At 42.9% G+C, this 12,388-nt stretch overlaps 1 protein-coding gene across 1 annotated transcript; it reads right to left on the bottom strand.

Moving 5' to 3' along the window:
• Positions 1–205: 205 nt before the first annotated feature.
• LOC116035709 (sclerostin domain-containing protein 1-like) lies at positions 206–9,659 on the bottom strand. The gene is made up of 2 exons (XM_031278991.2): positions 9,229–9,659; positions 206–928 (listed from the first exon to the last, which is right to left on the bottom strand). Exons 1-2 carry the CDS (start codon positions 9,428–9,430, stop codon positions 507–509), a joined length of 624 nt encoding a protein of 207 aa, XP_031134851.1. The 5' UTR covers positions 9,431–9,659; the 3' UTR covers positions 206–506.
• Positions 9,660–12,388: the final 2,729 nt, after the last annotated feature.

The following is a 12,388-nucleotide window of genomic DNA, read 5'->3' as shown; positions in this document are numbered from 1 at the left end:
CACTAACTGCCTGCCATGTTGGATGCCCACAGTATTAGTCTCTCAAAGGGGCAGATTCAGAACAAATGCAAGAGCGAGTAGTTTAAGCGAGGTAGAGCACCAAATGAACCATGAGCACATAACTCCCTCTAAAACCATATTGTCATTTTTACTTTTGTGATTGTGTTCAGAATAAACAAATAAGATATAACATGTTAGTCAGTGAGTTTTCGAGGTGTTGCTACTGTACGGTGTATTTTTAAACTTTGGACAGAGCTGGGCAAGCTGTTTTCCCCTGCAGATTATATGCTAAGCTAGGCTAACCATATCCTGACTCCAGGTTGGTACCTTACACACACACATGAGTCTGAAAGAAAGCAAATATCTGTTTCTTCCTTTTAAACTGTGTTTTGAGCTACAGACTAATCTGAACTAAAACTGTTTTCTATGTCACAATAATCTACGTTTAGAGACAAACCACACACTACTGACTTTGACCTCTATTTGGCTTGGCTCTTAAATATTTGTTAGTTGTCAGACTGCCTTGCGGCCGTCTCCTCAGGCAGTGCAGCCTTCCTCTGATGTTTCCTCTCTTTCCCACTGTGGACAGATGTGTCCTTGTGTCCTGAGTCATTCTGCTGTCTGGAGTAGCGCTTGCACTTGCAGGAGGTCACCACCGTGATCTTGTAGGTCCTGGAGCTGCCATCCTGGCACTGCAGCCGGATCCGCTGGCTCCTGGTCCGGTCAATGACGCAGCGCCACTCCTGGGAGTCGCGGCGGCTCCAGTGCCTCCCAGTGTAAGCCCCAATCCAGTTGGGCAGCAGGTGGGACGGCAGACACTCCCCAGCACACACCAGCTCCTTGATAGGGTTGATGCTGGTGCACTGGCCGTCAGAGATGTACTTGGTGGACCTCAGCTCCCTGCAGCCCATCTGGCTCTGCTCTGTGCCTGAGACATGAAAACTCAGTTAGATATATGAATGCTCCTCCATCTGTTCACAGGCCGTATTACAGAAACGTTGTACTGTAACTTACAGATCCTATCTGAACTGTTTGGTAACCATTGTAATTATGGGTTAAAGGACAAATCCGGCGCAAAATGAACCTAGGGGTTAATAACACATGTGTACCGAGTCGACCGTTCTCTGGGATGTGTTTTCATGCTAATCGAATGTGACCAGTTTTATCCATAGACAGTATATAACAATGGACCAACAGATCCCGTTGCTCTGGACGGAGACCAGTGAAGGCCTTTAGAAGCACTTTTCCGGTGATGGCTGAGCGTTACTGCGCAGCCTCCAACTGAGAGAGACGACATAAATGTGACATGAGCAACCAAGAGAAATCTCAATCATTCCCAATCTTGCAGAGACGGAGAGCGTAGGTATATGTAAGGAGATAACATGGACACAGGCTAATTATTGCTAACTAAAATGCTAGTTAACATTAGTAATTAAACTTAAACAGCTAATGTAAGTCAAAACTGCGTGCGAGCTTCTCCTGTACGGTAATTCCTCTACTATGCGACAGTAAGTCGCGTGGTTATGACACAATCGTTAACCTATTTTTATAAAAACGTCTGCTACGGAGCCATAACGTGAGGTACAAGGTAATGGAGCCTTTTATACATTGTCGTGTTTCTTTAGAAATAAACAATGGACAAAAAAAGTCTTTAAACGCTTCAGATGTAAAGTTATTCGCTGTCAAAGTGACGTCAAAATGAATGGCAGTCAATGAAATGCTAACGTCGGGTGATTGTTTGGTAGCATCAAAATGGCGCCATAGGAGGTTCGAGCTCTGAAGCGAAGCTTACCCCCTTGGTTTTATCGCGAACCGCTAATTAGCTTATGAAGCTAGTCGTCGGGGCACGGGTAAAGTAAAAAGAAATCGCTATTTCTATAACACTAACAAGGCTCAAAATAGCACCACACTTCCACGGTAGCATAATGAGGGTCCCTACATGTGACCAGTCGAACGACAAACGCTGTGCAACCAATAACCAGTAACATAGCTCAAGCACGGCGTTCGTTGTTCGACTGGTCATGACGGTTTTCCCAAGATGGCGCCCGCATGTACAAATGGTACTGTCTTTATAAACTATCTTTTTAATAAACTGTCTGTACACTTACAAAGTTCTCAATGCTTCGGTTTACATGTAGGGACCCTCATTATGCTACCGTGGAAGTGTGATGACTAGCTTCATAAGCTAATTAGCGGTTTGCGATAAAACTGGTCACATTCGATTAGCATGAAAACATATATGTGTTATTAACCCCTAGGTTCATTTTGCACCGGATTTGTCCTTTAAGACCTGATGTAGGAAAAAAACCATTACGAATGAACAGTTCCTAAGTCAATGCTCCTACTTTAAGTTAAGCTAGGAAAAGTGTTACACAGGCATCCTAACTTCCCAAATAAACTCTCTTAACTTTTTAAGGTCTTTTTTCTGGCCGTCCTACACACAGAGTACGCCAGGCAGACACAAAGGTGACAACCTTGCAGATAGATGTGGTAGAGACAGATTCAGACATAGGCTACCTTCAGCGTCTGTGGACAGCTGCAGACTTGTTCCGGTCATGTGGACGCGCAAGCCGTTAAATTCTGGGAAAGTGGGAATGTGACCACAACAATGCATGCAAGATAATGGCTGGGCGACCGGTACATGTCCACAGCTGTCCGCAGACGCAGAAAACGGAAATTATGTCCAAGCTTCCCTGACGGGTGAACTGGGACTCAGTTTCCTGCTTGCGAATAACAGTTAATGATCAGGTTGACAATTGGTCAGAAAAAAATTCTAAACTAGCATCCTTAGTTTCAGGCTTATGTTGGACTAATCTAGATGATATGGAATGTACATGCAGGTCAATCATTGGGGGGGTTATTTCCCTCCAACCCACAACAGGGACTTTAGAGGGACGATGGTCCCTGTATTAAGTTATAAGTTTCTGTTCTTGTTCCGATGTTCTTGAATGTGTGTTACTTTTTTCAAAAGTGGGGGAGATCTGTTTTTGTAAGTTGTGTGTACGTTAATGTAAGTTATCTGCATCTGCGGAAGGGAATACCTTAAAAAAAACATAGTACCCAATATAATATGTAATATGGCAATCAAAACTAAAACCTTGAGTATAGGCACCACATGGTTAATGTAATTTCTCTGAATGGTAATGGGCTTCTCAGCCCAATCAAACAAATATAATTCTAATAAAAAGAGAGAACATAGGCATTGCATTTCTGCAAGAAACTCACATGATGGGGATAGAACACGAAAACTTAAAAAACAAGGATTCAAGTATATTTTTCCTTTTCAAATGGATCAAAACATACTAGAGGGGTAATTATACTGATCTCCGAAAGAGTAACATACGAACACATCTACTAGTAAGGAAAGTAGGGCTGAACGATTAATTCCATTTGCGATAATATCGCGATATGTTAAAACGCGATTTCCTAATCGCAAAGGCTGCGATTTGGTCACATGACTTGCGAGAGCAAATCAGTCTGTACTCCGCAGAGAAAGCATCAACTTAGCATGCTAACGCTACACTGTACCTTGAGCTGATTTCTGTCATTCAAACAACTCTGAGTTGTAGTTTAAAACTTTTACAGCCATTTTAATAAAATGAAGGGTTTTATTCTGGTTCGAGTCCATACGTGCAGTTAATGGATACAGACACGCAGAACTGAAGGCTCGGTTGGCAACTAGCTCTGATTAGCGGTTAGCTCCGGTTAGCGGTTAGCTCCGTTATAAAGATATGAGTGGAGGAGCTGCCACTGAGAGGGGTAACAATCAGACTCTGATAAATGACGTTCGGGGAGCGTTCACAACAGCGTGGCCGCAGTGTTTCAACGGTTTTATTAGTACAGTTAATCCCATGGCAAGAACACCAGCAACTAGCTAACGCAACGATAGCCTCTCTGAACAAGTGCACACGGCAGCACGCAACTTCACGAGGGGGAGGGGCTGGAGGCAGCTCCTCTCTGTGCACTGTAAAAAAAAATACACTGTTGTGTGTGTGTGTGTGTGTGTGTGTGTGTGTGTGTGTGTGTGTGTGTGTGTGTATATATACTATATTTTTACTTTTTTAACTGTGTAGTGTGTAATTGTGTGTTGTTCATACTATAAAATGATTTATTGTTTGTCTTTGTTGAATAATACAGAAGACAAAGAGCTTAAAAAAATAATCGAATCGAAATCGCAATATTTGGGGAAAAAAATCGCAATTAGATTATTTTCAAAAATCGTTCAGCCCTAAAGGAAAGGGAAGGCAGTTTCATACTGATAGAGGGAAAAGTTGATGAAAATGTGTTCCCTCTACATTCACTCAGGGCCAGATGTCTATATACAAATACTGGATAGGATTGTAACAGGGTGATGTCAACACCACTCTGAACCCTCATCTTGACTCACCAGGAATGATAAAATCCCATCCACCAAAAATAACAAGAAAATAAACTCAGTAATATCAGAGATAGGACTGATCCATCAGGTAAAGACTATACCTTCTCTCCATGTCCACATTCAACATACTTAAGAATTGATTACTTTTTATTATTTGGATAACGGATAGCAGCAGAGTGCAAAAAGTGTCATACTGGAACAATGGATCTTGAAAAACCAAGTCGGAACATAAGAAGTCAATGGATCCCAAGATTAAAGTAGAAATAAACTTTAGAAACAACAACAAAATAAATGCCCCCAAAACTAAGGACACCAACCACCAAATAAAGGACATTAAAGATTGCTTAAAGGAATATTATGAAAAAGTATATTCACAACCCCAAGTCGACAATGACCAGAAAATGGAGACACTAATCAAATCATTACCTTTGCCAACCCTTACAGATAGTGGTGGGGAAAAAATCGATACAGCATAGTATCGCAATATTTTCCGTGGCAATACTGTATCGATCCACAGACGCCAGGTATTGATCTTTTATTATATATTATTATAAGTGTTGGTCAGTTTGTCTGCTTGACAATCCCATTTTGCAGCAATAAAATTGAAGTGAGATGAACAAACTGAGAAATTTATCTTTTTAGATAAAACAGTTGTTGACAAAGTTTCCTTTTGGGGACATCATTTGAAATTGGAAAAAATGTGCAATATATCGCAGAATATTGCAATATGTTTAAAATTGCAATAATATGGTATCGTGACATAGGTATCGTGATGATATCGTATCGTGAGGCCTCTAGTGATTCCCACCCCTACTTACAAAAGACCAAAATAAAAGTCCAAAACCAAAAGTCTCAAAGAAGCCCTGACACCTAAAAACATTCAACTGGGTCCTGACAGAGGAGGAAACTCAAGCCTCATGGAAAGAAGGGAACATTTCAGTTATACCTAACAGACAGAAAGATAAATTAGAGTGTGCAAGCTACAGACCAATTAGCATGCTAAACCTGAATTACATTTTTTTTTCCTTTAATCATTGCCAAAAGACTTGATAACAATCTACCTGAAATATGATAGAAACTCCCATTGCATAAAATATGGATGCTTGGTCAGGTGCCTTTGGTGTTGTTACTGACGCTAATAGTCTCCTTTAGCATCATATCTAAACGTGCTTTATCTAAACGCACTTGGTCGGGACTATTGCCGTCACTTTTGACACAGTTAGGTTAAGGAAAAGGTTGTGGGTGGGCTTACGTTTCCATGACACGCAGGAAGAACGGGACAGTTGGGTTTAGGAAAAGAAGAAAGGACGGTTGGGTTTAGGAAAAGAAGAACGGGACAGTTGGGTTTAGGAAACGTGACAAGCGGGACACGATCCCCGGTCTCCTGGGTGAAAGTCCTGTGTTGTTTGACCCGTCCACCACTCCAACCAACCTCCCTACGCGGATTTTCGGCCTTTCATACTACTCGCTACCATAGTCGCTCTTAGTGCTACGTCATCTTCAAACCCTGTGTAGCCGCTACTCTCCCTGGTGCCTTCTACAAACACGCTGAAGAGCGCTTCTGACGCTGACAGCTACTGTCCAAACGTCCGTATTTTACGAGTTCGGAGTGAGAACGGGTTGATATGGACCAAACAGGATTTGTCCAGTCACGTCAAAGTCCTGATAACATTAGAAGAACTTTACAAAACATTAGACATATTAATCAAAACAAAATACAGGCTATGCTGATAAGCATATATGCTGAAAAGGCTTTTGATTCAGTTAGATGTAAATTCCTATTCAATTTCATGGAGAATTTGGGGTTTATTCGAACAATCATTAGGACGTTAGAGTTGGGCCATCAGTTAAAATTGAGAAAATGAATAAAGAGCTCAATGATTGCTTTCGGTTTGAGAGATCCACAAGACAAGGCTGCCCAATAAGTCCACTTCTATTCACGATTATCATTGAACCATTGGCACAACGGATTAGACAGGTCCTTAAAGAGTAAGTACCGTTTTCTTCAACCTGGACCCTATTTTCCTATGTATTGTGTGTGATTGATGGGAACAGCAATCTTTGACATTGGTCCAGTATTAAGCAAGATCGCTGCAGTCAGCAGCGGCGAAACAAGCTACAATGTTAGTTAATAGGGCAATTGTGCAGCTTGTATTTACCTTCACAACAGTGCTCGTTTTGCCACTGACAGGCTCAGATTAATATTCTAAGTGTCTGACGACATTATGGTAAGGATTTCTAAGGAGGCCGACCTTTCTGTTAAAGAGTAAGATCCTTTTTTTAAATATAAAAACATCCGTGAAATTGCGTTCGCTAAAGCTTCCAGACTCCATGTAAATAAACAGTAATTTTAGCATTGTAAAATATACTTCATTCAAAGTCGACAAAAACAAAATAAAACTATGAAAAGCCGTTTTGGCTCGTCTTTCCACTTTTCCAACCATCACAACTCTAGTTTTGGTTGAAATAAACACAGAGTTTACCGATTTACATGTGAAAATATGTTGGCTCTATACACGCTAAAATTAAATGGAGTCTAGTGGATTTAGCGCTAGCGACTTGTTTCTGGTTAAACAGAAAGGTCTTAAAGAGGTTTTAAAGGTCTATCTCTGTAGAGATCCAGTTGGGACTGTGATGAACAGTGGCAATTATAGTCACAATAAAGATAATGGAACTATGACTAGTAGTAGTAGTAGTTCATGGCAAAAGGAGGTCGGTTTCTGTAGAAGTCTATGAGAAAGTGATCCACTTCTCACTTGATTTATTACCTCAGTAAACATTTTCATAATGAGTTTATGGTCTCAATTGTTAGTTTTAAGTCTTCTACAATACAGAATGATGTTAATTTTTTGAATGATGGTTGATTTTAAAATCGGCGATAAAGCAGGGGGTGTTGTAAGGCGTGGCTATGATGTGATTGCCAGTGAAAGTGTGTAACGTAACATAGAGTGTAAGCAGCTCCTCCCTCACTCCTCCCTCTCGTCTAAAATTGTCACATCCGCAACCAGGATGGCTGCGCCCGTAACGGCAAACTCGACCTCTCATAGCAGATCTCCACAAACCAATGGGTGACGTCACACATGCTCTGTCCATTAATATTAACAGTCTATGGCGGCGGGTAGAGACAGAGAGTCAGAGGAAGGCAGGGAGAGGGTAATACATAAATGTGACATTATGAAATAAAAGTCCCCCCAAGCATTTTCAGTGTATAGGTTTCCAAAGTCATTTTAGCCTGGGCTGAAAGCAACACTGGTACATCGGCGCTGTTGCCTTGGAAATTACATCCGGTACCAGAATATGAAAAACTCAGTGGCGCCAGGCAAACAAGCAAGCAGCCAGGCCCGGCAGCGGCCAGCAGCACCAAGGGGGTAAGCGAGCGTCCACAAAGTGTAGCTCCTATGGCGCCATTTTGTTGCTATCAAGCCATCACCCGCCGTTAGCATCCCATTGACTGCCATTCATTTTGACGCCACTTTGACAGCAAATAACTTTTCATCTGAAGCATTTATAGACTCTATTTGTCCATTGTTTATTTCTAAAGAAACACGACAATGTATAAAAGGCTCCATTACCTTGTACCTCACGTTATGGCTCCATAGCAGACGTTTTTGTAAAAATAGGCTAACGATTGTGTCATAACCACGCGACTTACTGTCGCATAGTAGAGGAATTACCGTATAGTACAGGAGAAGCTCGCAGGCAGTTTCAACTTACATTAGCTGTTTAAGTTTAATTACTAATGTTAACTAGCATTTTAGTGATCAATAATTAGCCTGTGCCTATGTTATCTCCTTACATATACCTACGCTCTCCGTCTCTGCAAGATTGGGAATGATTGAGATTTCTCTTGGCACAGCTACCAGAAGACTTACAACTTTCAGACTCACGTTGCTTACGTCACATCTACGTTGTCAAGCTCAGTTGGAGGCTGCGCATCAACGCTCCATCACCAAAAAAGTGCTTCTAATATACTTCACTGGTCTCCGTAGAAAACAACAGCGTCACTTTGTCCATTTCTTTTACTGTCTATGAGCAGCGCGCGCGCGCGCGCGCGCGCACACACACACACACACACACACACACACACACACACACACACAAGCAGGACAGAGACGGAGCAGAAGAATGGCAGAGAGGAAGAGAAGCGCCGTGTGGCTATATTTTCAGGCCAAAAATGAAACAACGGCAAGCTGTATAATTTGTAAAAAGGCTGTAAGATAGGCTACAGTGTTGACACAACACATTTATACAAGCATATGAAAATCCTGTCCTGGGTTTAAACTTATTAATAATCCAAAGGAAAAATCACAAAACCACTTAAAGGTCATGAAAATTAATTCAGATTTAGCAATACAACTTAATATATTAAAAAGTATCGGTATGTATCGGTATCGGTGATACTGGCCCTGTATTTAGCCTACTTGGTATCGATCAGTACCAAATTTTGCAGTATCGCACACCACTAATAAGCACTACATGTCTGTGTGGACAGCGGATCCCTCTGGTGCACCAGTAGCCTTTTCATTTCATGTTTGTTTCAAGTTTGATTATGAACAATATACAGAGCTGGTTTAATATTGTGACACACGTTTGACAAATGAATGGATGGGTAGATAGCAGCTGGTTTTTAACTTACATTGCAAAATCCATTTATTCTTTTCTTTCTTGCGTTTTTGTCCCTTATTCTCTTGTTCTTCCTATCTTCTTTCTTTCTTTCTTTCTTCCTAAGTCCCAATATGCATCGACTCACTCACTTTGAAACAATATGCGTCAAGCTTTACTGAGCAAGACAAGCCATAGGCTACACTTAGACAAATGTTAAAGTGCTGTAACTGCGCATGCGGACTCACCGTTCCGCACAGCGTCCCCCAGCCGCCTCCCTCCGTGCCTCGGCCGGTTCGAGTCCTCCTCCGCCGGCTTGTCCTGAGTGTCCTGGGCCGGCTCAGTGTGTCCGGACTCTGTGGCGGCGTTGTGAACAGCTGAGCTGCGCGTGCTCAGCAGCAGGAGCGCAAGGAGCGCGAGCAGCTGGAGTCTGCTGGCAGGACGGAGCATGACTGATCTGAGAGCTGCTGTCAGGGACAGACAGGGTTCCACCTGACCTGATCAAAACTGATCTGAGAGCTGCTGTCAGGGACAGACAGGGTTCCACCTGATCTGATCTAAACTGATCTGAGAGCTGCTGTCAGGGACAGACAGGGTTCCACCTGATCTGATCTAAACTGATCTGAGAGCTGCTCTCAGGGACCGAGTTCTAACTGACTGATCTGAACTGATCTGAGAGCTGCTGTCAGCTGACAGCAGGGGACCGGGTTCTGACTGACTGACTGACTGATCTGATCCGACAGATGCTGTCAGGGACAGTGTTCTGACTGATGAGCGGCAGCTGTGCTTTATATATCCAGCGGGAGGAGCCCTGCCCACCTGACAGCAGCTGCACCCTTCTGCTGCTCCACAGGTCTCAGCAACAAGTCACAAGTGTTCAGCTCATCAGTAGCCTAAACCATAGGATGCTTGAGGTGTAGGATGCTTCAGCTCTGGAGCCTCACTGGAGAATACAATGTTACTGCTCCTGATGAAAATGTAGCTTAAATCTGTATTATAATTTTCAACTTTTATTTTGAAAATATAAACATAACTTCACCAGTGCCACACCCTAGAATTTAAATATACTGTAATGTTGCTTTACATGAAAAGAAAAAAGGAAGCAGAACTCCCATATTGACATATGTGCCTCCATGACTCCATCTTTTCTCTGACTCGCATCATTTCTAAAAGAAAGAAACACGTGTGCCACTGGAGGCCATATCTTTCTGTTCCTCAGCCTATGTGACATTCTTTCACATGCAGTAGCCTAACAATTGTCGTCCAGAATTCCGGTTCTTAAAATGTTTTCATCCAATAAGTATTGCTGTCTTTGTCCAGTCCTTCAAACAGATCATAATAAATAAAATATAATAAAACAATGTTATGTTTTAGACAGAATACAGACTGCAGGCCTGTAACATCAGAATAACATGTGAATCAGATGGTGGATTGTCCACAGTAGGTTACATAGTGTCCCTTCATCTTCCTCAAATGTCCAGCAGGCTACAGACTCTTTCAAACTGGATGTCAAATGGAACTGTACTGTACCTGAAGAAGGTTTTTTGTCTCCACCTAGAGGCTGAACATGGTTCAGTTTGGTAAACACTATTACTGATATATAAATCTGTTGGATAGGCTGCACCAAAATATCTTGAGTTTACCATTAAAATATTCTTGCTGAGTTACTTTTTATACATCCATCTATAATATATTTCATGTGGAAATCAACCAGCATACACCTGGAGGCTCTATGGCAGTACACGCTGTGATTTGTTGGCTTGCCAAGAATAAAGAAAGCACAGATAAGCATGTCTGTGTGGACAGTGGATCCCTCTGGTGCACCAGTAGCCTTTTCATTTTATGTTTGTTTTAAGTTTGATTATGAACAATGTACAGAGCTGGTTTAATATTGTGACACAAGTTACACAATGAATGGATGGGTAGATAGCAGCTGGTATTTGACTTACATTGCCAAATCTATTTGTGCCCACTATTATTGAACTTTCTTTATTTCTTTCTTGCGTTTTTGTCCCTTAAGCTCTTGTTCTTCCTATCTTCTCTTCTCTTCTTTCTTTCTTTCTTTCTTTGGAAGTCCCAATATGCAGTGGAAGCCATTACCTTTCTCTTTAACTTTTAAATCCTGATGGTAGCTGTAATGACTCTGGCCACCTGTTCCTGCATGGTGCATAACCCTGGCCAGCTGTTCCTACATGGTGCAGGACCCTGGCCAGCTGTTCCTGCATGGTGCAGGACCCTGGCCAGCTGTTCCTGCATGGTGCAGGACCCTGGCCAGCTGTTCCTACATGGTGCAGGACCCTGGCCAGCTGTTCCTACATGGTGCAGGACCCTGGCCAGCTGTTCCTGCATGGTGCAGGACCCTGGCCAGCTGTTCCTGCATGGTGCAAAACCCTGGCCAACTGTTCCTGCATGGTGCATAACCCTGTTTTTCACTAACAAGGTAGTGATGGAGTTTTTCACACTATTATCATGGCTGAGCCTGAAAAAAAGAAGCAGAAAGCTAGGAAAGCATTGTCGGAGGAACAGAGAAAGAGGAAACGACAGACTGACCGAGCGAGGAGTCAGACACAAGTAAACATAGGAGCTGCCAAATATCTGTTCCGAAGCTGTAGGGGGAGCTCTATAGAGAGTGGAGTCTTTCCGCTTCCTGGGAACTATCATCTCCCAGGACCTCAAGTGTATCAGAGGATGTACTTCCTGCGACAGCTGAAGAAATTCGACCTGCCAAAGACAATGATGGTGCACTTCTACACAGCCATCATCGAGTCCATCCTCACATCCTCCATTACCATCTGGTACGCTGCTAGCACAACCAAGGACAAGGGCAGACTGCAGCGTGTCATTCGGTCAGCTGAGAAGGTGATTGGCTGCAATCTGCCGGCGCTCCAGGACCTTTACGCCACCAGGACTCTGAAGCGTGCTGGAAAGATTGTTGCTGACCCCTCCCACCCCAGGCACAAACTCTTTGAGTCACTCCCCTCTAGCAGGAGGCTGAGGTCCATCAGGACCACAACCACACACCACATAAACAGTTTTCCCCCTCCGCCACTAGCCTTATTAACAAGGCCCGGAACCCACCCTGACTCCCTCCACACCCCACCTCTGGCTCTACATGCCACTGTACTTAATCTGGTCTTTTTATCTTAATTTTTACTCTCTTATTTTTAATACATTCTGTGTATATAACAATCAGACTGTTAATGGAAACAATACAGCATTTCACGCAGAGCGTATGCTCAAGTTGGCGTCTCTTCGGTGTGTTCTGAGGCACTTTTTGGACCTCGGGGACCTGACTGATCAGTCCGACTGACTTTTCTGCCGACGGTCGGCCGTCTGGTTGGTGTGTAACTACCTTAAGGGGTAAAGTCATAGAGAGCGCGCTCTCTGTGTCAAATATCGCCGCAGATA

The sequence above is a fragment of the Sander lucioperca genome, chromosome 16, assembly GCF_008315115.2.
Source record: "Sander lucioperca isolate FBNREF2018 chromosome 16, SLUC_FBN_1.2, whole genome shotgun sequence".
Classification (NCBI taxonomy): domain Eukaryota; kingdom Metazoa; phylum Chordata; class Actinopteri; order Perciformes; family Percidae; genus Sander; species Sander lucioperca.
The sequence above is the reverse complement of the archived record's forward strand: the minus strand, read 5'-3'. Positions and strand labels throughout refer to the sequence as shown.